Source organism: Procambarus clarkii, chromosome 5 (genome assembly GCF_040958095.1).
Source record: "Procambarus clarkii isolate CNS0578487 chromosome 5, FALCON_Pclarkii_2.0, whole genome shotgun sequence".
Taxonomy (NCBI): domain Eukaryota; kingdom Metazoa; phylum Arthropoda; class Malacostraca; order Decapoda; family Cambaridae; genus Procambarus; species Procambarus clarkii.
The window spans coordinates 18,609,071-18,637,020 of record NC_091154.1 but is presented as its reverse complement, the minus strand read 5'-3'; the positions used below and the strand labels follow the sequence as shown (position 1 = coordinate 18,637,020).

The window sequence follows — 27,950 nt, the reverse complement described above, 5'->3', positions numbered from 1 at the left end:
TCCTCATTCAAAATCTTTAGCCTATCACCTAATGTGTCATCTTGTGCCTCATCATATGTTCAAGCCACTTGAATTTCTTCCCACACTCTGGACACTCATGATGTCGATCATGTGAATGCACCAACATGTGTGCTATTATAGTTCGAAGTGATTTAGATTTTTCACCACACTTGGCACATTCAAAGGGTCTTTCATTCACATGCATCATCCTGTGAGTCTTCATGGTTGCAAGACGACTGAATTTATTCCCACACTCTGGACACTCGTGAGATTTCTTACCTGAATGCACTAACATGTGCTGTATTATACTTCCACGACTTTTAAATTTTTTGCTACACTCAGCACATTCAAAAGGTCTTTCATCCACATGCACAATCCTGTGAGTCTTCAGAGATCCAAGCCAGCTGAATCTCTTCCCACACTCTGGACAATCAAAAGATTTATTGCCTGGATGCACTAACATATGCTTCTTTAAGTCTCCAAGACGACAGAATCTTTTACCACACTCTGGACACTTGTGAGCTTTGTCTCTTGAATACAGTAACATATGCTTCTTCACGTCTCCAAGACATCTGAATCTCTTCCCACACTCTGGACACCCGTGAGGTTTGTCACCTGAATGCACTAACAAGTGTCTCTTCATAGTGTCACGATATCTGAATCTCTTCCCACACTCTGGACACTCGTGAGGTTTATCACCTGAATGCAGTAACAAATGTGTCTTCATATTTCCAAGACAACTGAATCTCTTTCCACACTCTGGACACTCGTGAGGTTTGTCACCTGAATGCACTAACAAGTGTCTTTTTATATATCCAAGACGACTGAATCTTTTCCCACACTCTGGACACGCGTGAGGTTTATCACCTGAATGCACTATCAAGTGTCTCTTCATACCGTCACGATATCTGAATTTCTTCCCACACTCTGGACACTCGTGAGATTTATCACCTGAATGCACTAACGTGTCACCTGAATGCACTAACAAGTGTTTCTTCATATTTCCAAGATATCTGAATCTCATTCCACACTCTGGGCACTCATGAGGTTTATCACCTGAATGCAGTAACAAATGTGTCTTCATAGATCCACGACGACTGAAACTCTTCCCACACTCTGGACACTCGTGAAGTTTACCTGAATGCACTAACATGTGCTGTATTATATTTCCACGACTTTTAAATTTTTTGCTACACTCAGCACATTCAAAAGGTCTTTCATCCGCATGCACAATCCTGTGAGACTTCAGTGTTCCACGTAGCCTGAATTTCTTCCCACACTCTGGACACTCGTGGGGTTTGTCACCTGAATGCACTAACATGTGCCTCCTTTTATCTCCAAGCTGAGTGAATACCTTCCCACACTCTGGACATTGGTGAGTTTTCATCTTCTTTATGATAGGTGCAGTTTGTGGGAAGGTTTTCCCAATAATGTTCATGGCTGGACACTCGCTCGCTGGTAATTACCTAAGTGTAGTTACAGGACGAGAGCTATACTCGTGGTGTCCCGTCTTCCCAGCACGCTTTGTCATATAACGCTTTGAAATTACTGGCAGCTTTGGAAAAAGAGCAGATGACTTCATGCGGGATGGATCTGCGGACTGAGAGGCCGCGGAGGACGATCCCACACCTGGACTGGTGTTTTTGTTGTTGACAAAATGGTGCCCGGACAAGCGTTCTAATATTTGTTTTCTAGTTCATATCTTATTTTTTCTTTTTCTTATTTTTGTTTATATCTAGCTGTTCTCATTTACACAAGTATTTTTCCTCATGTTTTTCAATCAGAGAATGTACATAGCATTTTTATTTTAATACAATAGCACACAATTATATCATTTTTGAAGGAAACAGTTGTCCCTTGGTAGATGCACGTCTGCCACTTGTGGGGAGGGGGGCTGCCCGAGTCCCAATGGCCGGGGGGGGGGGAAGGTAGGAGCCGGAACGGTCCAATCAGCGGCGGCGACGGCGACGGCGGCGGCAGCAGCGGCGGCAGAGAGGAGAGCGACAACAGAGGTGGTGGCAGCGACGTCGTCAGTCAACTCAGGGATGACAGCAGTGTTAGTGACACAGAAACATTAACTGGAAAAGGAAGTCGATCTGCATCAGAATATTTTAAACTGATTCATGACCTTAACGAACGCGCTCAAGCCAAGTACGAGAATGGAAAAGATAATATTCTGAGTGACAGTAATTATGTCCTACGACTTACAGAGAACATTCACTCGCGGACCATCCCGAGTTGCTCAGTGATCAAGAATCTGATGATGTCACCAGATGTTCCTGACGACACCAAACGCCAGGTTGGTGTGGCTCTTTACGTCGTAGAGTCACTTATTGACGCATTGTGTACGTGGGACAAGGTCAACAATGGGACCACCAGTCCCAGGGAGGAACAACACCAAGACGATGGCTGCTGTTGACACAAGGATCATTAGGTTTCTCAGTTGGAACATTCGTAGCATCAACAAAAGACTGAATGATCTAATTGCATATGTTACCAGTAACAACATAGATATAATTGCTATACAGGAGCCCTACACGTCCAACATGATAAACAAAACCCCACCAAAGATCAGAGGGTATGCATCCTATAATAACAGTAACGCCACAGGCCTATTAGCATACGTCAGAAGTGATTTACCGCACATTCTTGTGAGCACGTCACACAATGTACACACACAGTACCATCACTTTCATGTACAAACTACAGCAGGCCACTTCTCATTCCTCAATGTATATGCCAGAAGCCAGAAACTCAATGTAGCATTGTTCCCAGATCTAGACAATCATGGGACAATATACACGGGAGATTTTAATGCTAGACATATTACGCTGGGAGACAGTACTAACAACGATAATGGATGCAAATTTATAAAATATGTTTATGACAACAGATTTACCGTGTATACTACGGATACCCAAACTCATTTATTGGGAGGCAGACTTGATTATGTAATGGGTAGAAACCTTGTGCAAGATAGGATGGAATGTTCGTTGGTAAATCACTTAGTTAGTGATCATTATGCAGTTTCTGCTTCCTATGAGGTACAGTGTGATGTACCTAATAGACATCAGAGACGGAAAATTAATATTCCATATGGCTTGCATGACCACTTTATTAATTGTATTTCAAAATGGTATCAAGATTACACAATAACGAATGTACAAGCCTTCTCCAGAGATCTCGTTGGTACGATTACTACCTACTACGACACATGGGTGTGTTGGGGAACAGGTCGTAAGCCTAGCAGAAGTGGACAACACCTACCACCACCCAAGTGGGTCCTTGACCCCGTATTTGTTAAAGAACATGAACGAGTAAAGCAACTTGGAGATACGTACAAATGAACCAAAGCACAAGGTGACTTGCATGCATTTCTAGTTGCAAATAGAGAGGTGAGAGACATGAGCAACGTCATACGTAATAAACATTGGGAAGAGTTCCTACAAAGTATAAATGAGCAGACAACACTTGTTGAAGTTTGGGAAAAGATACGAAAAATCTCTAGAAGCAGCCCAACCAAACCGCTGCACCACAGCCCACTAGAACAAGCAAACATCCTCCTTGATCAATGGGCACTAACATCGAGCTACTGACTCGCTCCCAATTAACATACAGCACAAACTTGATGACACACGCCCCAACAGACAACGAACCATCAATCTTGCCTGTACAGCTATCGACGTGTCGGACCTTAATGATGTAACTGAATGGGAATTAAATCATGCACTAAAGATGGGAAAATCAACTGCTCCTGGAGAGGATGGTATTACTTACAGTCTACTGAGATTAGTCTCACACGTACCAGGTAATCCATTATTAGTGTTGTACAGAATGAGTTTACGTGAAGGAGTATTACCTGATGCTTGGACAAAGAGTGTCATTGTTCCCATCCCCAAACCACACTCAGATAATTATAGACCCATATCTCTAACATCGTGTGTTTGCAAAGTGCTTGAACGTATTGTTCTTAACCGACTCATGTATCGTATACAGGGGCACCTGTCACCCCAACTGTTTGGATTTATGCCTGGGCTCAGTACACAACACTGTTTTGCTGAGTACTTCGCACATATTGAAGCTTCCCCTCAAACAGTCTTCATCGACCTAGCAGCAGCTTTTGATACAGCAAACAGAGAAATCATACTGGAACAGCTTGCCGAGCTGGGAATACAAGGAAAATTACTGAAATGGATAAAGGGCTATTTGTCTAATCGAACAGCATATGTTTTGTTTAATGGTGTTAAAAGCACAGAGAGCAAACACTTTGAACTGGGAACTCCACAAGGAGGGGTCCTCAGCCCCTTGTTGTTCAACGTTCTGATGCATAAACTTATTAAAGATCTTCCAACTAATAATGAAGACACTGTCATTTGTTATGCTGATGATATATGTTTACAGGCTGCCTCCGAGCCTAGAATGCAGGTTCTGCTCGACGCTTTTGCTACTAGAGCTGAGGAATGTGGCCTCCTTATCTCTGTACAGAAAACTCGTGCCCTCATTCCATGTGGTATTCCACCACCCAATTATCATATAGATGGGCGAGCACTTGAGAACTGCGAGTCTTACAGATACCTTAATTGGTGTCCCCATTAACGACCCTGGGTACCTTTCTTCTCTCAAGAGGAGACTTTGGGAGAGATTAAAGCCCTTGCGGGTCCTTGTTGGTGTCAATTATGGACTTAACGTGAGACTTGCTAGAATGTTTTATGTATCATTTATACGCTCTGTGATTGACTACAATGCTCTACATCTCACACTGTATACTGACAAAGAGCTGAAATCTCTTGAAACCTTGCAAAATGAAGCTATGCGTCTCATCCTTGGGGCTCCAAAGTCCACGAGAATAGTTAATATGAGAGCAGAGTTAAAATTACCTACCATAAGCGAGAGAATTTTGTCTATTAGCACAGTTTTCGGCGTGAAGGCATTGAGTAGATCTAGACAACACATGAAGTTTCAAGCTAAACTTTCTAATATGCTGCACTCACTTGAGGTCTATAGAAGAAGAACGAAATCTGATTATGTATAATGGATCTACAAGGTAGCCAACTCCATCAACATATTAAATATGTATCCAACTCAACTAATGATTAATCAGTCAATTACTCCATGGGATAACTGGGATCTATCAGTTGATTTTGTAAATGCGCCCAAGAAAGATAGTGTGCACACTACATTATTAAAACAGTTAACACTGAAAAGCATCACTGAAAGTACTCAGAGTATGGGTAACGATGTTTATCAGTGCTATACCGACGGCTCTGTAGAAGAAGGTGGACGATGTACCGGATGTGCATGTAACATATTTGAACAATCTTCTCTCGTACATACAGCAATGAAGCGCGTCAATGACTGGGCAAGTAACAACTCAAACCGAACTTGCAGGCATATACCTTGCCACTGAATTTTTAAAAGACAAAGGCAGTGGACTTATATACTGTGACTCGCAGAGTGCACTCCTGGCACTGAATGCACATAGTAGTGACACCCAGAAAATAGTCAGTGATATTCGAATGAATGTTTTAGCTGCTAAAGAAAACAGATTTGAGATTAAATTCCTATGGATACCATCACATGTTGGCATCTCAAGGCATGACACTGTTGATATGCTTGCTAAGAGCCTGCAGAAAACCAGTGGTAGAAATTGATATGGGTGTTTCATTAGCAGTGACAAAGAGAATACTTAAACAAATATCTAATGAAAATCTCACCGACCTAACAAATTCACAAAGACCTGAAAGTTGTAGCATTAAATATTATGATAGATATCGTGAGGAGACATTCACATACGGGACTAATAGAACAAGAACCCGGCAATGTGATGTTATAGTGGCCAGAATACGCCTGGGATATAGACGTATCTGGCAGCTTTCTCAAAACCCAAATGTCGAGTACACAATGTGTCAACTTTCTGAAAGAGAAAACATGCACTCTCTTGAACATTATATTGTAGAATGTCCCATACTGACTGACTTTCGCCCTCCTGGGCTAAGGTATGCTGAACTCTGTAATTACTATATGAGTACTGGAACACTTGATGATATATTGGACTTGTATCCAAGATTGACCATGTAATATATCATTTATTCAATGTATATATATGATATAACTATATAACCTGAGCTTGTAAAAGCACCTTCATCACCTTCAGTGATTAAGTGCTTAATTGCACACTAGTTTCTTTATCAGCTATCTCACCCTGTCAGAGTAAATGAGACAGATGTATGTGAATGCATGTGTGTGTATATATGTATGTATATGTGTGTGTGTATGTATATGTATGGGTATAAAGTATATATGGAAATCTGATCAGAATTACATTTCACCTTTGTGAATGTACATTAATGACACTATGTAAAAGACACATCAAACACTTTATGTAGGGCATACGTGAATCTGTGTATCTATGTATTTACGTATGTAGGTTAGCTTAGCATTTTAAAAGCACCGAATCACCTTCTGTGGTTGAGTGTTCAATAAACCCTTGAACTCTATGTTTAACATTTCTCTAACCCTGTCCATGGAGGACAGAAGAAAATGCATATATGCTGGTTAGCATTGTAAATGTGTGGCCACGTCTGTGGTAGAAAATAATAATAATAAAAAAAAAAAAAAAAAATCACCTACTGCAGTTTCGTATACCGCACTAGAAACAACTTCGTTTACTGAGAAGTTTGCACATACAAACCCATATAAAATCAAATCAAATGTTTCTAAAGGTAAAAGTACGTACATAGAAGATTAGATGTTAAAGACTGTACCTCTCTCAACCAGTTTAAGATAAAAACGAAGCACTACCTAATAAATTCTATCCCTATATTGTCAACCCATGACTGTTTTTTTAAACAACGCTGTTTGTCGACCTAATTGTATTTGTGCTGCTTTTTCAGCCATGTTCCCCCCTTTTTTATTTTTATTTTTATTTGTTCTCAACACATTTTATTCTTTATACTCAATTAGTATTAAGTTTTAGTCATTAATGTTTTTCCTGCCCGAAACGCTTTGCGTAATAGTGACTTTAGGCATTGTATGTACTAGCTCTATCTATAAATCTATCAATTTTTGTAAAATCTCTTGTATGTATGTTCCTTACCTGAATAAACATTTATTATTTATTTATTTATTAGTTACAAACATAATGTTAGATTTATAGACAGAGGTAGTACATACAATACCTAAAGCCACTAGTACGGATAGCGTTTCGGGCAAGGTGAGGTGGGGAACAAACACTTAGACTAAAACTTAATAGTAATTGAGCTTAAAGTATAAATTGTGTTGAATGAAATAAAATTAAAAGACAAAAAAGGGGGAACATGGTAGAAAATAGCCAATATACAAGTTGGTCAACAAACAGCAGTTTTTTTTTTTAGTAGTAAGACATGGGTTGACATTTAGAAGTAAGGTAGGTTACATGGAGTTAATTAGGTAGTACTTAGTTTTCATCTTAAACTGGTTGAGAGAGATGGTTATGTTATCTTTGACATAATTGGGAAGGTCATTCCACATTCTTGGTCCCTTGATTTGTAGAGCATTCCTAGTTTGATTAGTCAAACTTTTGGAATATCAAATAGGTATTTGTTTCTGATGTGGTGCTCATGAGTTCTGTTACATCCTTCTAAGAAGCGTTGAAGGTCAGGAGTGACATTACAATTCAAAGTTTAAAATATATAGAGTACACAAGAGACGATGACTTAATATCTAACATATTCAGAGATTTGAGTAAGGGTACCGAGTGCTGTCTGGGGGCCAGAGTTATGGTCACTGCTTGATCGCAAGCGGGGATTTTTCTGGCGGGGGAGAAAGAAACAATTGCGCAGCGCGTCCCGCGGCGTTGCGCGGGCAGTTTGGGGCCTGTATAAATACGGGCGCACACTGGGGCTCTGCCTCACTCCGCCTGCCCTCGCCGCTGCCCTCGCAAAACCCCACCCTCCCCCCCTTTTGCAAGCGGCTGCTTTTGTACCCCCGTCATGCTTTGCACAGTTGTCCCGATTGTCTCCCCACTGCATGTGGGAAGGGGGGTGCAGCGCCGGTCCCCAAGTGTCCCGCTGTCCGCAGCTAATACTTTGCCCAGTCTAGGTGCTAGTAAGCCCTACTTGTAGTCACACCCCCTTCTCCTTATCCATTAGGTCTTTTACGGCCTCTTGGCCGGGTACATTACGTGTTATGTGGTCTCTCACTTATTAGTTATTCTTTGTGTCCTGCCTGTTATATCCTAGTGTTATATAATTACTACACATTTGCACTCGGCCTTAATTCTAGTACCAGTTAACCTTTAGGTTTCTGCAGAATTAGTTTCCATGTCACTATAGGCTAAGGTCTCATACTTACTACGGGTGTACCTTTTAAGTTAAATCTAGTCCTCGGACTTGTTACTGTTAATTCTTACTTTATATATTTACTTTATATATTTTAATATAAACGTTATATAGTCCTTAAATTATATATTATGAAACTTTATATATTTACATGTTCAATATTAAGTTTAATAATATCAACTTTGTTATAAGCCTATAATATAAACCGTGTTTAATATAAACTTTATATAATTACTTACTTTATATTTGAACTTTATACATTTACATGTTCTGCAGAATTTAATCTTCAATAAACTTTAACGCCCCATACTGCCAGTATCTTTCTCCCCCTGGTCAGAAAAGATATTGTTCTAATAGCAGCTTTGTGTTGGGTAATTAGAGGACGTAAATGATTTTGGGTAGTAAAACTCCAAGCACAAATACCATAGTTGAGATAAGGATAGATGAGGGAGTAATAGTCACCAGGGCAGGGCGAGGTACATAATATCTGATCTTAGAAAGAATGCCAACAGTTTTAGAAACTTTTTTTGCTATATTTAGAATGTGTCCCTGGAAATTCAGCTTGTTATCGATGAGGACACTAAGGAATTTGCCATCAACTTTACTACTGATTTGTATATTGTTTATTCTTAAATTAATTTCATTAGAGGATTTATTACCAAACAAAATATAGACAGTTTTGTCAATGTTAAGGGTGAGTTTGTTAGCAGTTAGCCAAAGATGGACTTTATTTAGTTCAGTATTCACAGTGACATTTAGAGCAAGAGGGTCAGGACTGGAGAAGATGAAAGTTATGTCATCATCAAATAGGTTTGGTTTGAGGTATTGAGAGGCAATTGGAAGGTCATTAATGTAGATGAGAAAGAGGAGAGGGTCAAGTATGCTGCCCTGTTGAACACCGATGTTTATAGGTAGTGTCGGAGAAATGGAATTATTCACAGAAACATACTGGAGCCTGTCAGTAAGGTAAGACTGAAGGTATTGCATGGAGTGACCTCTGACTCCATAATGATGTAATTTAAGAAGAAGGTTTTGGTAGTTAACAGTGTCAAAAGCCTTACGCAGGTCCACAAATAACCCAACAGGAAACTCATTTTTATCAAGAGCTGCATGTATCAAGTTAATCATACTAATAAGTGCATCGTTAGTGCTTTTTTGGGTCTGAAGCCATATTGACAAGAGCTTAGTATATTGTGTTTGGCTAGATAAGAGTAAAGCTGCTTGTAGATTAGTTTTTCAAATATTTTTGACAAGTTTGGCAGAATTGATATAGGTCTGTAGTTGTTGATATCGGTGAGATCACCACCTTTATGGACTGGGGGTTACTCTCGCTTTTTTTTAGAATATCTGGAAAAGTTTGGAGTTCAAGTGACTTGTTGTAGAGCAATGCAATGGCAGGGGCTAAAGATCTGGAGGCTTTTTTGTAGATTAGAGTTGGTATCTCCACAAGGGCACTAGACTTGGTCTTATGGGAAAGGATTACCTCATTTACATCAGTGGAATTAGCGGGCGTTAGGTACAGAGACTGTGGGTGGTTACCTGTAAGATAGTCCTGAACATTAGTACTGGAAGATGGAATATCATTAGCAAGGGATGACCCAATGGATGAGAAGAACCTATTGAATTCAACAGCAATATCAGTGGCTGAAAGCAGACCATCGGTATTGGACAGGATTATTGGTTTGTTATTTAAAATCTTTTTTGATCCCAATATTTGTGAAATTGTGCTCAATGTTTTCTTGATGTTGCCCTTTGTTTGAGTAAATTTATCTTCGTAGTCTTTAATTTTGGCTCTTCTAATTATTTTAGATAGTAATGATGAGTAATTCTTTGAAAGTTCTTTGGAGACGATACCTAACCTATACTTCTTCTCAAGGTCATGGTTTTTATTAATAGATTTAAGTATCCCCTTTGTAAGCCAAGGATTGTTTAGCCTTTTAGTTGTGACTTGTTTCGGTAGCATAGGACAGTGGTTTGTTAATGATAGTTAGGAGAAATGTGGGGTAATGGTCTGTAGTGCTATCAGTGATTATCCCTGAAGAAAGAGGAGAGGTTATGTTGGTCCAGATGTGATCAAGAGCCGCAGCAGTACTATCAGTGATTCTAGTAGGTCTAGTGATTAAGGGTATGAGGAAGCAGGAATTCATACAGTTGAGGAAACTAGCAGCAGGAGAGTTATCAGGCTCGCAGAGGTTAACGTTAAAGTCCCTAGAAAAAATTAAGTGGTTTTTGTTCAGTCTGTTCTCTAGTATAAGATTTCTAAGGTTAGAGTTAAATTCAGTCACATCAGTGTTAGGAATTCTGTAGACTGCTCCCACAGTCAGGACAGCCTCACTACCCTTGACTCTGAAACAGGCAAATATATACTCTCCATAAGGGACTCTAGTTTTAATTACTTTTCAGCAAGTCAGTTCATGGTGGTAGTAAAGAGAAGTACCACCACCTCTTTGTATGGGACGACAGTTGTGAATAGCTGAGTAGTTAGGTATGTTGTAGAGTTGAGTAGTATCCTCTTTTAACCACGTTTCAGTAAACACAATAAAAGAGAATTTGTTGTCAACTGTTTGAATCAGGGCATTAACATCATCAAAGTGTTTGCTTAGAGATCTTACATTCAAGTTAATTACAGAAACATTGTGATTACACGCTAAAACATTGTTTACATCATGTGCTGTGTAATACCTGCAATTTTGATCATTAAAGTGATGATTGTCATAGATACTAGATAAGAGGTTTAGGTCTGGGTCAATACTAGTTTGCATATGAGGACTGTTTGACAGATAAAAAAGCAAAAAAGACCATTATAAAAAGATCTAGATATAAAAAAAAGAATATATATAACTATACACAGAATGAGGTAGGTTGCTTAAAGGTACTTTCAATAGATGACCAATACAAATCAACTAACAATTAATAATTCTATAAAATAAAAACATACTTACTATAATATTATAATTACAATATTGTTAATTACTTAAGTTACACTAAAACAAAATGAGGTAGATTAGCTGGAGGTACACTCAGGTACACTGATGATAAAGTTTACACTAGAGGACACAGGCAAAGTCAGTGTTCAGATAGAATAAGGGAGTATGCAGTATATAAAAATATAGCAAAAAAACAAGAAAAAAGAGACAACAAGATGACAATTTAAAAAAATAAAATTAAAACTTTTTGAATGGAAAGGCAGAGCTATAGTACACACTGGTCGTTAGATGAGACTATAATTTGTATTCTGGTTATTCAGTTGTTATCCCACAGTCATTCAGGAAAGAATTGAGGTGAGCTTCAGTGGTTATTACATAGGTTTTTGTACTTTAATCTCAATTAGTATTAAGTTTTAGTCTTTAATGTTTTTCCTGCCCGAAACGCTTTGCGTAATAGTGGGTTTAGGCATTGTATGTACTAGCTCTATCTATAAACTCATCAATATTTGTATCACCCCTTGTATGTATGTACTTTACCTGAATAAACATTTGAATTTTGAATTTTTTTGAGGTTTTTCCAGTGTCAGTCTTCCTGGCTATAATTTTACCATCTCGCACAAAACAATGTTTAATTGCAGGAAAATTTTTGCGGAATCCACGCAGTTTGAGCAAGAGATTTTGTCTGAACCTTGTCAGACATTCATTCACATAAACAGTGGATTTACTAGAGACTGCAGAACTGATAAGGTCTGACTTGCGGGAGTAGCTATCTAATTTCACGCAAATTATCCTGTTATTTGTACCAGATGATTTGATGCCCACTCTGTAAGCTGATTTGATGTCACTTTTTTTGATTGAATAACTTATCTTATCCTGCAATTCCTGGATCACGATGGCAGCACAGTCTTCTCCGTCAGTTTCATGGGGAAAATCACGTGAAGAGATAACGACAGAATCAAGTAGTTTCTGTTGGTCTGTTTCGTCTTGGGTAACAGTGTGTTGCTGTTGTAGGTTGTTCAGATGGTTCTCAAACTTTTGTAACATTTCTTCCTGTTTTCTAGTGGTTTCATCTGGATTAAAGTTAGTAACTGTGTTCTTGAGAAGGTTTAATTCTTGTTCGAGGAGGTCGACTTCGGTAAATAGATCTTGATTATTCTTGAGTAAGGCTCCAGCTTCATCCTGCAAGGATAATAATGAACCTTGCAGGTTCATTATTAAGGCCGACTGCTCTTTGATTACTGACATTTGGTCTTCATGTACTTGGGTTAACAACTTGTGCCGAGGGTTATCAGCAAGGCGCTGATACATGTCAAATGTTTTGACGAGTATCACAGTCTTGATGACTTCTAAATGTCCAAGACTGGTCCAAAAACATATACATACAGAGCAAGAGTGTATATAGTGAAAACAATTCATAATAAATTGTATATTTACTGAAAAATAAGACTTTTTCTGCAAATACTTGTGACACTAATATATGACAACAAAATAAATTAAAAACAGTTGTATTATAATAACACATCAAGTGACAGTATATTGTACTACATCAGTGAAAAAAATGGTTGTAAATTACGCCATAGACACTGTAAATAGTATCGTAAAAATAAATTCACAGCAACTCTGGCTCCTTCTCCGCTGTGCCTGACTCGGCCGGGACGCACTGTGGCAGTGGCCATATAGCTAAGCACTGCCGGTGCCCCACACCCAAATGTGCTCTCTGTTCCGGTCCTCATACACTGAAGGACTGTCAGTATAAGAAGACCAGAGACCAAAGAAAGCTAGAACAGAAGCAACAGAACACTGTAACAGAAACAGGGCAACAACTTGAAACTGTGGCTCCGTCTAAACCGCCGCCGAAGTGTTTCAGATGTGGTATGGAATTAAGGAGTTACCATCTGGAACTCAGACTGTCCCAACCGGCCAGCCTCCCTTGGCACAAGGAGGCAAGTGCCCGAAACTCAACACGTGTCTACTGATGCCGGCTCTAGTACTGTTGACCCATCCCATGGTGGTGACAGTATTTTATTTTTTATTTTTATTTATGCATATACAAGAATGTACATAAAGAATGTGAGGATACAAATATGGTAATTACAGTCTTGTAAAGCCACTAGCACGCGCAGCGTTTCGGGCAGGTCCATAATCTAAGAAAATTTTAAGGAGGTAAATACTTGCAAAATTTATAGACAAAAAAATGATAACAGATTACATGAAATGAAAAAAAAAAGATGAGAGAAAATTGTAGGTACAGTATATTAAAGCACATAGGTAGCTAAGATTGATTGCAATGACAGCTTGAATGGTAGTTGACAACAAATTGGTAGGCACAATACAGCAGAAACAATATAAGATTGATTGCAATGACAGCTTGAATGGTAGTTGACAAAAATTGGTAGTCACAATACAGCATATGGCTAGCACATAAATGAAGACAGCAATGAACACAATGATAAGGTTGTTTGATATTACATAAAAATTAGGAGATTGGGTAACACTAGGTACAGAGCAAATTTAAAGCTCAGTGTAGGAAACTAAGAAGATGAAGTTAGGTACTTTTTGGTTTTGCTTTTAAATAAGGCAAAAGTTTTACAGTTTTTCAATTCACTAGGGAGTGAGTTCCATAGACTAGGTCCCTTAATTTGCATAGAGTGTTTACACAGATTAAGTTTGACCCTGGGGATATCAAAGAGATATTTATTTCTGGTGTGGTGATAATGGGTCCTATTACATCTGTCCAGGGAGAGTTTCAGAGCATGGTTTGCATTTAAGAACAGGGTTTTGTAAATGTAGTTGACACAAGAGAATGTGTGGAGGGAGTTAATATTTAGCAAGTTTAGGGATTTAAACAAGGGAGCTGAGTGTTGTCTGAAAGCAGAGTTAGTTATTATTCTGATAGCAGATTTTTGCTGTGTGATGATGGGCTTAAGGTGGTTTGCAGTGGTAGACCCCCATGCACAGATACCATAATTAAGATAGGGGTAGATTAGTGCATAATATAGTGAGAGGAGAGCAGAGTTAGGAACATAATATCTGATTTTGGAGAGTATACCAACTGTCTTAGAGACTTTCTTAGTTATGTGTTGAATGTGGGTGCTGAAGTTGAGTCTCTTGTCTAGGAATAGGCCAAGAAACTTGCCATCATTTTTATTACTGATGTTAATGTTGTCTATCTGTAGCTGAATTGCATTTTATGATTTGCTTCCAAATAAGATGTAGTAAGTCTTTTCGATGTTTAATGTTAGTTTGTTCGTTGACATCCATAAGTGGACTTTTTTTAATTCATTATTCACAACATTATTTAGTGTATGTGGGTTGAGGTTTGAATAGATAAGGGTTGTATCGTCAGCAAACAATATAGGTTTGAGAATATTAGAGACATTAGGCAGATCGTTTATATATATATAAGAAATAGAAGAGGTCCTAAGATGCTGCCCTGTGGCACTCCAACGGTAATTGGTAGAGTGGAAGAAGTTGTATCATTGATGGTTACATATTGGTGTCTGTCACTAAGATAGGATCGGATGTAGTCAAGGGCAAGGCCTCGGATTCCATAATGCTGGAGTTTAAGTAAGAGGTAGTTGTGATTAACAGTATCAAAGGCTTTTCTTAGGTCAATGAAGAGTCCAATCGGAAACTCATTTTTGTCAAGGGCTGAGTAGATAATGTCAAGGAGACTAATGATTGCATCGTTGGTGCTCTTTTGGGACCGGAAGCCAAACTGGCAGGGGCTGAGTATGTCGAATTTTACGAGGTAGGAATAGAGCTGTTTGTAAATAATTTTTTCAAATATTTTTGATAGAATGGGTAGATTTGATATTGGTCTATAATTGTTTATGTCCGCCGGATTGCCTCCTTTATGGACTGGCGTTACTCTTGCTCTTTTGAGGATATCAGGGAAGGTGTGATACTCTATAGATTTGTTGAACAGTAGTGCTATGGGTGGGGCAAGGGCATGGGAGGCTCTCTTGTACACAATGGACGGAATTTCACTGGTGTTCCCTGCCTTGGTTTTTAGAGAGTGTATGATGGACACAATATCTGCCGGGCTGATTGGTGAAAGGAGAAGAGAGTTTGGATAGCTGCCTGAGAGATATGTGTTAATATGTGTCTGAGTTTGTGGGATTTTACTGGCAAGATTAGCACCAACCGATGAAAAGAAACTATTAAATTCATTTGCCATTTCTAAATCAGTTGACGGTATATCCCCATCCTTGTAGAGTTTTATTTGGTTATGTGAGTGTTGTTTAGTTCCTAGGATACTAGAGATAGTTTTCCAAGTGCTTTTCATGTTGCCTTTTGCTTCATTGAATCTATTCACATAATATGCAAGTTTTGCCTTTCTTATGATACTGGTAAGCATTGATGAGTACCTTTTAGCTACTTCCTTTGAAACTAGGCCAATCCTAACTTTCTTTTCATATTCATGTTTCTTGTTGATTGAGTTGAGAATGCCACTTGTGAGCCATGGATTGTTTAATCTTTTGTCAGTTACTTGCTTGGTAAGAAGGGGACAATGAAGGTTGTAGAGGCTTAGAGTTTTGGAGAGGAAGAGGTTAGCTAATGAATTTATATCATGGGTATTATTGAATTCAGAATCCCAGTTAATATTGTAAAGTGCCTCTGTAAGATTGTCTAAAGCTGATTCACTGTGTAGCCTAAATGAAAGTTTCTTGCTTTTTGGTGGTGTTATGTCCATGTTCGCTATGAGAAAGGTAGGATAGTGGTCAGTTGTTCTGTCGTAGATTATACCAGATACAAGGGGAGCTGTTATGTTTGTCCATATGTGGTCCAAGGTAGTGGTTGATGTTTGAGTGACTCGGGTAGGTTTGGTGATTGTGGGGATTAGCATACAGGAGTTCATGCTGTTAAGGAAATAGTCAACTTGAGAGCAATTTTGTTGACCCAGGTCAATATTAAAATCTCCTCCCAGAATGATGTGGTTTTTGTTGAGATTGTTGTTTATAATAAGATTCCTTAGGTTGTCTGAGAAAGAAGCTATGTTAGTATTGGGAAATCTATAGATGGCTCCAATAGTCAAAGAGGATTTAAGGGATTTAATTGTAAACTGAGCAAAAGTATATTCACAGTAGTCATCTCTGTCACTAATAACACTGTTGCAGATAAATGTATCTCGGTAATATATAGCTGTGCCACCACCTTTTTTATTAGGCCTACAGTTATGAATGGCTTTATAACCAGCTAAGTTGTAGAGTTGGGTATAGTCTTTATTTAGCCAAGTTTCTGTTAAAATAATGAACGATAGGTTAGTACCTATTGCTGTGAGTAATGCATTTAAATCGTCAAAATGTTTACCAAGTGATCTAACATTTTGGTTATAAACTGATAGACAGGTGCTATTTTGGAGTTTGTTTTTAGCCTGGTGTGCTGTGAAATACTTGCAATAATGATGATCAATGTGCTGGTTGGTGTAGATATGAGACAGAAGATTTTGATCAGGATCAATATCAGTGTGCATAGAGATGCAGAGGGATCACGATACAAGATACACGATAAAGCAAAACACAAGAATAAAAGCAAATACAATAAAATAGTAACAATTTAGAAGTAAAATAAAGATCCAATAGATAGCCAGGGAGGACACAGAAGTTACATAAAATAAAACACAAAAAATCAGTAGAGACTGACAATATAAATGTAAAATAAAAAATAATAAGAAAAATAATAATCATAAAAAAATGATCTTGAAGATAATTAGCTTAGTAATGGTTAATTAACAGGGTAATAAAAAGCCCTAGGTTTAGTGACAAGGGGATTAACTAAGAACAAATAATTAAGAGTATAAAACAGGCAAAGATGACAAACAAAAAAAAAAAATAAAAATAAAAATAAACACCTTTGGAAAGGAAAGGCAGAGCTTAAGTACACTTTGGTTGTATGTGAGACTACAAATTATGTTCTGGTTATTCAGCTGATATCCCACAGTCATCCAGGAAAGAAGTGAGGTGTGCTTCAGTGGTTATGACATAAGTTTTTCCAGAGTCAGTCTTCCTAGCTATTATTTTACCATCGCGCACAAAACAATGTTTAATAGCAGTGGATCTATTGCAAATTCCACGTAGTTTAAATAGGAGATTTTGTCTGAATCTGGTAAGACATTCGTTCACATAAACATTGGATTTCCTAGCGACTGCAGTAGTGATAAGGTCTGACTTGCGGGAGCAGCTATCTAACTTCACCCGTATCTTTCTGTTGTTTGTACCAGATGATTTGGTACCCACTCTATAAGCTGACTTAATGTCTCTTGCTTCGAATGAATAATTCAACTTAGTACGCAATTCCTGGATCACGATGGCAGTACAGTCTTCTCTGTCAGTTTCATGGGGAAAATCATGTGATGAGATGATGACAGAATCAAGGAGCTTAAGTTGGTCTGATTCGTCTTGGGTTGCAGTGTGTTGCTGTTGTAGGGAGTTAAAATGGTTCTCTAACTTTTGTAGCATCTCTTCTTGCTTCTTAGAGGTTTCTGCTGGTTTAAAGTTAGTAACCGAGATCTGAAGAGAGCTTAATTCCTGTTCGAGGTGGCCGACTCTGGCAGACAGATCTTGGTTAATCTTGTGCATGGCCAAAGCATCACTCTGAAGCTTCATTATCAGGTCCGACTGCTCTCGGATTATAGACTTTTGGTCATCATGTATTTGAGTCAATAATTTGAGCCATGGATTATCAGCGAGACGCTTAAAGTCAGAACATGTCTTACCAGATTCAGACAAAATCTCTTATTTAAACTACGTGGAATCTGCTAAAGATCCGCTGCTATTAAACATTGTTTTGTGCGCGATGGTAAAATAATAGCTAGGAAGACTGACTCTGGAAAAACTTATGTCATAACCACTGAGGCACACCTCACTTCTTTCCTGGATGACTGTAGGATATCAGCTGAATAACCAGAACATAATTTGTAGTCTCACATACAACCAAAGTGTACTTAAGCTCTGCCTTTCCTTTCCAAAGGTGTTTATTTTTATTTTTATTTTTATTTTTACTTTATTTTTTGTTTGTCATCTTTGCCTGTTTTATACTCTTAATTATTTGTTCTTAGTTAATCCCCTTGTCACTAAACCTAGGGCTTTTTATTACCCTGTTAATTAACCATTACTAAGCTAATTATCTTCAAGATCATTTTTTTTATGATTATTATTTTTCTTATTATTTTTTATTTTACATTTATATTGTCAGTCTCTACTGATTTTTTGTGTTTTATTTTATGTAACTTCTGTGTCCTCCCTGGCTATCTATTGGATCTTTATTTTACTTCTAAATTGTTACTATTTTATTGTATTTGCTTTTATTCTTGTGTTTTGCTTTATCGTGTTATCTTGTATCGTGATCCCTCTGCATCTCTATGCACACTGATATTGATCCTGATCAAAATCTTCTGTCTCATATCTATACCAACCAGCACATTGATCATCATTATTGTAAGTATTTCACAGCACACCAGGCTAAAAACAAACTCCAAAATAGCACCTGTCTATCAGTTTATAACCAAAATGTTAGATCACTTGGTAAACATTTTGACGATATAAATGCATTACTCACAGCACTAGGTACTAACCTATCGTTCATTATTTTAACAGAAACTTGGCTAAATAAAGACTATACCCAACTCTACAACTTAGCTGGTTATAAAGCCATTCATAACTGTAGGCCTAATAAAAAAGGTGGTGGCACAGCTATATATTACAGAGATACATTTATCTGCAACAGTGTTATTAGTGACAGAGATGACTACTGTGAATATACTTTTGCTCAGTTTACAATTAAATCCCTTAAATCCTCTTTGACTATTGGAGCCATCTATAGATTTCCTAATACTAACATAGCTTCTTTCTCAGACAACCTAAGGAATCTTATTATAAACAACAATCTCAACAAAAACCACATAATTCTGGGAGGAGACTTTAATATTGACCTGGGTCAACAAAACTGCTCTCAAGTTGACTATTTCCTTAACAGCATGAACTCCTGTATGCTAATCCCCACTATCACCAAACCTACCCGAGTCACTCAAACATCAGCCACTACCTTGGACCACATATGGACAAACATAACAGCTCCCCTTGTATCTGGTATAATCTACGACAGAACAACTGACCACTATCCTACCTTTCTTATAGCGAACATGGACATAACACCACCAAAAAGCAAGAAACTTTCATTTAGGCTACACAGTGAATCAGCTTTAGACAATCTTACAGAGGCACTTCACAATATTAACTGGGATTCTGAATTCAATAATACCCATGATATAAATTCATTAGCTAACCTCTTCCTCTCCAAAACTCTAAGCCTCTACAACCTTCATTGTCCCCTTCTTACAAAGCAAGTAACTGACAAAAGATTAAACAATCCATGGCTCACAAGTGGCATTCTCAACTCAATCAACAAGAAACATGAATATGAAAAGAAAGTTAGGATTGGCCTAGTTTCAAAGGAAGTAGCTAAAAGGTACTCATCAATGCTTACCAGTATCATAAGAAAGGCAAAACTTGCATATTATGTGAATAGATTCAATGAAGCAAAAGGCAACATGAAAAGCACTTGGAAAACTATCTCTAGTATCCTAGGAACTAAACAACACTCACATAACCAAATAAAACTCTACAAGGATGGGGATATACCGTCAACTGATTTAGAAATGGCAAATGAATTTAATATTTTCTTTTCATCGGTTGGTGCTAATCTTGCCAGTAAAATCCCACAGACTCAGACACATATTAACACATATCTCTCAGGCAGCTATCCAAACTCTCTTCTCCTTTCACCAATCAGCCCGGCAGATGTTGTGTCCATCATACACTCTCTAAAAACCAAGGCAGGGAACACCAGTGAAATTCCGTCCATTGTGTACAAGAGAGCCTCCCATGCCCTTGCCCCACCCATAGCACTACTGTTCAACAAATCTATAGAGTGTCACACCTTCCCTGATATCCTCAAAAAAGCAAGAGTAACGCCAGTCCATAAAGGAGGCAATCCGGCGGACATAAACAATTATAGACCAATATCAAATCTACCCATTCTATCAAAAATATTTGAAAAAATTATTTACAAACAGCTCTATTCCTACCTCGTAAAATTCGACATACTCAGCCCCTGCCAGTTTGGCTTCCGGTCCCAAAAGAGTACCAATGATGCAATCATTAGTCTCCTTGACATTATCTACTCAGCCCTTGACAAAAATGAGTTTCCGATTGGACTCTTCATTGACCTAAGAAAAGCCTTTGATACTGTTAATCACAACTACCTCTTACTTAAACTCCAGCATTATGGAATCCGAGGCCTTGCCCTTGACTACATCCGATCCTATCTTAGTGACAGACACCAATATGTAACCATCAATGATACAACTTCTTCCACTCTACCAATTACCGTTGGAGTGCCACAGGGCAGCATCTTAGGACCTCTTCTATTTCTTATATATATAAACGATCTGCCTAATGTCTCTAATATTCTCAAACCTATATTGTTTGCTGACGATACTACCCTTATCTACTCAAACCTCAACCCACATACACTAAATAATGTTGTGAATAATGAATTAAAAAAAGTCCACTTATGGATGTCAACGAACAAACTAACATTAAACATCGAAAAGACTTACTACATCTTATTTGGAAGCAAATCATCAAATGCAATTCAGCTACAGATAGACAACATTAACATCAGTAATAAAAATGATGGCAAGTTTCTTGGCCTATTCCTAGACAAGAGACTCAACTTCAGCACCCACATTCAACACATAACTAAGAAAGTCTCTAAGACAGTTGGTATACTCTCCAAAATCAGATATTATGTTCCTAACTCTGCTCTCCTCTCACTATATTATGCACTAATCTACCCCTATCTTAATTATGGTATCTGTGCATGGGGGTCTACCACTGCAAACCACCTTAAGCCCATCATCACACAGCAAAAATCTGCTATCAGAATAATAACTAACTCTGCTTTCAGACAACACTCAGCTCCCTTGTTTAAATCTCTAAACTTGCTAAATATTAACTCCCTCCACACATTCTCTTGTGTCAACTACATTTACAAAACCCTGTTCTTAAATGCAAACCATGCTCTGAAACTCTCCCTGGACAGATGTAATAGGACCCATTATCACCACACCAGAAATAAATATCTCTTTGATATCCCCAGGGTCAAACTTAATCTGTGTAAACACTCTATGCAAATTAAGGGACCTAGTCTATGGAACTCACTCCCTAGTGAATTGAAAAACTGTAAAACTTTTGCCTTATTTAAAAGCAAAACCAAAAAGTACCTAACTTCATCTTCTTAGTTTCCTACACTGAGCTTTAAATTTGCTCTGTACCAAGTGTTACCCAATCTCCTAATTTTTATGTAATATCAAACAACCTTAATTATCATTGTGCTCATTGCTGTCTTCTTTTATGTGCTAGCCATATGCTGTATTGTGACTACCAATTTTTGTCAACTACCATTCAAGCTGTCATTGCAATCAATCTTATATTGTTTCTGCTGTATTGTGCCTACCAATTTGTTGTCAACTACCATTCAAGCTGTCATTGCAATCAATCATAGCTACCTATGTGCTTTAATATACTGTACCTATAATTTTCTCTCATCTTCTTTTTTTTTCATTCCATGTAATCTGTTATCATTTTTTTGTCTATAAATTTTGCAAGTATTTACCTCCTTAAAATTTTCTTAGATTAAGGACCTGCCCGAAACGCTGCGCGTGCTAGTGGCTTTACAAGACTGTAATTACCATATTTGTATCCTCACATTCCTTATGTACATTCTTGTATATGCATAAATAAATAAATAAATAAATAAATAAATAAATAAATAAATAAATAACTGTTGTAAGGCTCGAGTCAGTGACGACGCTTCAATCAGCTGGGAAGGTTTGTTATTGTTGACGCAGGGAGGGTCGGTACTCCCCCCGGTAGCCACTAAGGGGGAGACAGCCGCATTATTCCTGTTGCTAGCTTGGCTGGTTGGGTTCATCCTGATAGGTGTGCTATCATTCTTTGCGGCCTTGCTGAGCTTAGAATTGTTTTGCATGGTAGCAGCAGAGATGTACGCAGCAGATGGGGTAGACTTGTTGATATGGCAGCAGCAAACGTCAGGTTAGCTTCCGCCAGGGAGCAACACTAATGAGGTCGAGATGAGCTAGTAGGTTAGGTTTTGTCGAATATTTCGGTCACATTTAGGTCACTGGGTACTTAGCTGCCTTCTGGGGTTGTTACATCATGTTTGGGATGTTGTGTTTTGTGATGTTGTCAAACCAATTTTATTTGCTGACGACACAACCTTCATTTACTCCAGTCCTGATCCCCTTGCTCTAAATGCCACAGTAAATACTGAGCTAAATAAAGTCCATCTGTGGCTAACTGCCAACAAACTCACCCTTAACATTGACAAAACCTTCTATATTCTGTTTGGCAATAAATCCTCTAATCAAATAAATCTCAAAATAAACAATACCCAAATTTGTAACAAATTAGATGGCAAATTCCTTGGCATGCTCATTGACCACAAGCTTAATTTCCAGGGACACATTCTAAACATATCAAAAAAAGTTTCAAAAACTGTGGGCATTCTTTCTAAGATCAGATATTATGTACCACGCCCTGCCCTGGTGACTCTATTACTCCCTTATCTATCCATATCTCAACTATGGTATTTGTGCTTGGGGCTCTACTACCCAAAATCACTTACGTCCTCTAATTACTCAACACAAAGCTGCTATTAGGACAATATCCAATTCTGGCCCCAGACATCACTCGGTACCCCTACTTAAATCTCTGAATATGTTAGACATTAAGTCACTGCACATTCTCTCATGTGTATTATACATATATAAAACGCTAAACTATAATGCCAATCCTGATCTCAAAAGCTTCATAGAAGGTTGTATCAGAACCCATGAGCATCACACCAGAAATAAATACAGTTTTGATATTCCTAGAGTACGACTTAATCAAACTAGAAATGCTCTACAAATCAAGGGGCCCAGAATGTGGAATGACCTTCCCAACCATGTTAAAGACTGTACCTCTCTCAACCAGTTTAAGTTAAAAGCGAAGCTATACCTAATAAATTCCCTGTAACCTACCTTACCCTTCTATTGTCAACCAATGTCTGTTTTTTTTTCTTTAAAGAGCGCTGTTTGTCGACATAATTGTATTTGTGCTGCTTTTTCATCTATGTTTTCATTTCTTGTTTTCATTCTACTCATTATGCTAAATTAGTATTAAGCTTGTCATTTAAGTTTATCATGCCCGAAACGCTTTGCGTAATAGTGGCTTTAGGCATTGTATGTACTAGCTATACCTATAAGTCAAACAATCCTTGTAAATATTTATTGTATGTATGTACCTTACCTAAATAAAATTGTATTGTATTGTATTGTGGGCAACAGTACCAGCAATATGCCCCTGACAACACACAACAGCTTAATTGTAATTGATTTAATACATTATCATTATAACGGCTATCCAATAATATTATTTCAGTATAATAATTTATGGTTATTCACTAATCATTATTAGTCACCATAATTAATTATCCACTTTAATTATTTATTTTATTCGTTATAATTAGCTATTATGCTTCTTTATTTAAGGATTCATTATAATTAATCATTTATTATTATGATTATTATAATTAATTATTTGTATTTAATAATTATTTATTATTATTATTATTATTATTAAAATAAAATAAGTCCCCCACTCTGTTCGCGTTTTCTTCCAACCGCAGAAATGGCCACTGCTTTGCAAGCAAGGATGTTTCTGATGGGGGAGAAAGAAACATTTGCGCAGCGTGTCCCCCGGCGTTGCGCGGGCAGTCTGGGGCCGTATAAATACGGGGGCACAGAGGGGCTCTGCCCTCACTCCGCCTGCCCTCGTAAAGGGCCTCGAAATGTCCCATTCGCCTACCACTATTTAATCCCTGTTACTTATTTGGTTACATTTGTGTCATGCATCCTTTATGTTTGTTATAAAAACATATTTTACTATAGGGCGAAAGGTTACATTTAGCTTACATTATCTTTGTCTCTGCCATCTTTTGTTTGTTTCCTTGGCAGTGTCTACAGTTAGTAGTCCCCTTTCCTTCGCCGTTGTTTTCAAGGCAGCCAGGTTGCGCGAGCTGCAGTTGTGGGCCCTCACCTCTTGCTTTATGCTTCTGGCCCCTGCAGTTGTTGGGTTCCTTTCTTTTATTCTCGTTTACGCCTAGCTCTTGCTGTTAGTTATGTTCTTCCCCCGGTTCCTCTGTCGTTCAATGTTGGGGTTTCCACTTCTCTATTCTTACTCTGGGGTGAGCAATAGTTATGCTCAAGGTCACTCACCGTAGCCCTGCGGGTCTTCACTCGATCCTCACGGCGCCACTGCACGCCAGGAGAGTCTCCCAGTCAATCTCAACGGCCTCTGATTAAGAAAGAGTGGGAACACGACTCGTTCACTAGACTGTCGTGTGCCCTCCCCAACAATCGGGCTCTACGGTAAACCACAAGGTCACCAACTGGTGTTTTAGGTGGCCAGTAACACCTCAGTGGACTGGTGGAATTAGTGGTAGCCTTGGCAAGGTCACACTCAATAGATCAGGAGTCAGGCAGGTACTTACTGTTATCACTCTATGCTTTCCAGTATACTATAGCCACAAGATCAATGGAGGAGATGATAAAAACACAAAGGTAATTTTGTATTTTACTTAAAATGTATGAAAGATGTCACAAGGCCAAACAATAATAAATAAATCAACTGATCCTGGCAGCGGCCGGTAGTTCCCACGAATAGTATGCGTTCACTAAGTGGCAACACCTCCCCTCCTCATCAAGTGTCAAGAACAGCTGATCGCCTGGCCCCCGCGCGAAAGCTTATTGCTTGTTTTCAGATTCACGCGCGCTGTTTCTTTAAATTCTCCAATATTACTAGAAACTCGCACACTCGATATTGGCACAAATAGCACGTATTTCTTAGTTACACTGTACTCAGGCTCAAACAGTCGTTTCTACAATCAATGCTACAATGACTCACTGTAATGGTCTTACACTGTTCTTCATTCAACCATATATTATGAAATATTAACACTGGAGTTTTCAGTACTTTCTCTCGTGGGCGATAACGCAATAATTCACTGTACTCACAAATGATTAATCACTGCACGAACACAGACATAATAATGCATATAGATTAGACATCAGTAAATGGTAAAATAAATAGTTTCTGGGCACATAGCCTAACTTCCAAATACTGGCATAATATTATATATAATTTATCACTATATGTTCACATCAAAATCTCTAGAAAGATATACACAACACAGTAAATTTATCACTTGTTCCTGGTGCCTGTACACACCAATAATCAACATAAGTATTACAAGTACTCTTGATAGTACTACACGGCAAACTGGTGCCTCACTGTGACATTGGTGAGACTTGCTCACGACATATAAAATCCTCAGGCTAGATAATATAGCCGAATAATATAGCTAACTAAAGGGGAATGGGGAGGGAACTAGAAACACCTACTTCAACCTATCCTCCGATGAGAGTCGAGATGTACGTAGCTCCTGGTCCTCGTGTCGGGAACGCCCCCACACGGCACGTCGTCGTGTCCTACCGGAACCACTCGTCGTCCCACCGTTTAGCGCGTCGTCTCCGTGCCCTCTTCACTGCAGGTCCGTCCTCCTTCTTGACTTCTTGAAGGGTTGGAGTCGGTCTCCTGGCCGTCGTCTTCTCCCATCAACGGCTGCCGCCTACGTCTCAGCTACAGTCGTCCGGATTCCCCAAATAGTCCTCTCCTTCCTCAGCTACCCAGTGGCTCTGTCAGCCACTACGCTGCCACGAACTGGTGAACTGCCACAGACGTCACATACGTCACTGCACGGCTTCACTGCTTCTTGCACAGTACCTGACTGGAGCACTTGTTGCTCAAATAACCGTCGATTCCCTCTCTGGTTCAACACATGAACTAGGGAAGACCTCACAGAGTACTGACAGACTTCAGGTGACGCGTAAATCCACGGGAGCGGGAAACAACTGTCAAACTGACAGGACCAATCGTCGCACGTCCGACCTCTTTGACGTGTCGTGTCTGACTGCTGGCGCCAGCTCGGTGCGCTGGCCGGACCCCCTTCCTTCGTGACGTCACTTTCGCCACGGGAGGTTTTCATTGGCTCCCGGTGCCACATTGCTGTCGATGACCAATCCGGTGCCACTGACGTCACACGGTTTTGGCGGGGAATCAGGAAGGCAAGCGCCATCTTGGCTTCCTAAAGGGCCTATACCACAGGCCAAAATATTACTATTTCACAAATTTTTCGGCTCTCCGAGAACACTCCACTCTCTCCCATATATCAAATTGTAGCCTGCAACGTAGAGAACGCTTGGGAAAAGTAGACATGACTCTTACTGCAGGCGTGGGAGAATTATAAGGGGGGGAACTCCGTCACATACCCCTCCCCTTAAAATAAGAGGGGTATGTGACGGAGTTCCCCCCCTTATAATTCTCCCACGCCTGCAGTAAGAGTCATGTCTACTTTTCCCAAGCGTTCTCTACGTTGCAGGCTACAATTTGATATATGGGAGAGAGTGGAGTGTTCTCGGAGAGCCGAAAAATTTGTGAAATAGTAATATTTTGGCCTGTGGTATAGGCCCTTTAGGAAGCCAAGATGGCGCTTGCCTTCCTGATTCCCCGCCAAAACCGTGTGACGTCAGTGGCACCGGATTGGTCATCGACAGCAATGTGGCACCGGGAGCCAATGAAAACCTCCCGTGGCGAAAGTGACGTCACGAAGGAAGGGGGTCCGGCCAGCGCACCGAGCTGGCGCCAGCAGTCAGACACGACACGTCAAAGAGGTCGGACGTGCGACGATTGGTCCTGTCATGTCTGGTTAGTGTATGCGGGATAGGGCATCCGCTACTACATTGTCCTTCCCCTTGATGTGCTTGACCTCGATCCTTGTCAGACTCTCAGTTTTCTGGTGAGACTGGTGCCGTCCGCCTTGGACCACTTTACTTCCTCCTCCGGGAGTTCTCGGTCCCTCGGTACACACAGACCCGTCTTCCGCTGGGGTTCTCGGATCATCGTTCCTTCCTGCCTGGCGGCTCCCCCTTCCACAGTGAAGAAAGGTTTCAGGCGGTCTGCGTGACACACCTGTCTCTTTCGGGGCCCATCCGGCTTCCCAATCTCGTACGACACTGGACTCAACCGTCGCAGCACTCGGTATGGTCTCTCGAACCGCGTCTTGGTCACCCTACCTTTACCTGGAAGCAAAATCATCACTTGGGATCCGACCTGAAAATCCCTCTGTGCAGCTCTCCTGTCGTACCACTCCGACATCTTACGCTGCGCCTGCTTCAGGTGTTTCCCAGCCAGTTCTTTCGTTAGGGTGAGACGTTCTCTGAACTTCTGGACATATTCAATCACCGTTCCCACGGTTGCTCCTGGTGTCCATCGTTCCCTCATCATGGATAGCATGGCATATATAATATAGATAAATGGAAAGTAAGCCTTCTCAGGACCCACACGTCCTCCTTCGGCCTCACTAACCAAATCGGGGACCTCCTCCTGCTGCAACTCTCCGAGACGAGTGCGGTCTACCCCTAGAGAACTGGTGAGGGTCACCTGCAACTCACCATTCGGGCTACTTTCGCCCTCCGCTCGTTCTCTGGGTCCTACGCAGAGGTGATTTGTTCCCAGGC

General features: G+C 39.5%; 1 protein-coding gene across 1 annotated transcript; it reads right to left on the bottom strand.

The window, feature by feature from the left end:
• Positions 1-28: 28 nt before the first annotated feature.
• On the bottom strand, positions 29-27,714 carry LOC138351240 (zinc finger protein 345-like). The gene is made up of 4 exons (XM_069302876.1): positions 27,578-27,714; positions 11,854-12,605; positions 898-1,455; positions 29-699 (listed from the first exon to the last, which is right to left on the bottom strand). The coding sequence occupies exons 1-4, from the start codon at positions 27,712-27,714 to the stop codon at positions 29-31; spliced, it is 2,118 nt and encodes a 705-aa protein (XP_069158977.1).
• Positions 27,715-27,950: the final 236 nt, after the last annotated feature.

Bases quoted from the DNA above. Each gene is read 5' to 3' on its own strand.
- LOC138351240 (XM_069302876.1), bottom strand. From the start codon at position 27,714: ATGAGGGAACGATGGACACCAGGAGCAACCGTGGGAACGGTGATTGAA. The intron at 12,606-27,577 runs GTACGACAGGAG...TTTTTGGACCAG, and splicing joins CAGCGTAAGATGTCGGAGTG to TCTTGGACATTTAGAAGTCA. The intron at 1,456-11,853 runs GTAAAATTATAG...GGTAATTACCAG, and splicing joins ACATTGTTTTGTGCGAGATG to CGAGCGAGTGTCCAGCCATG.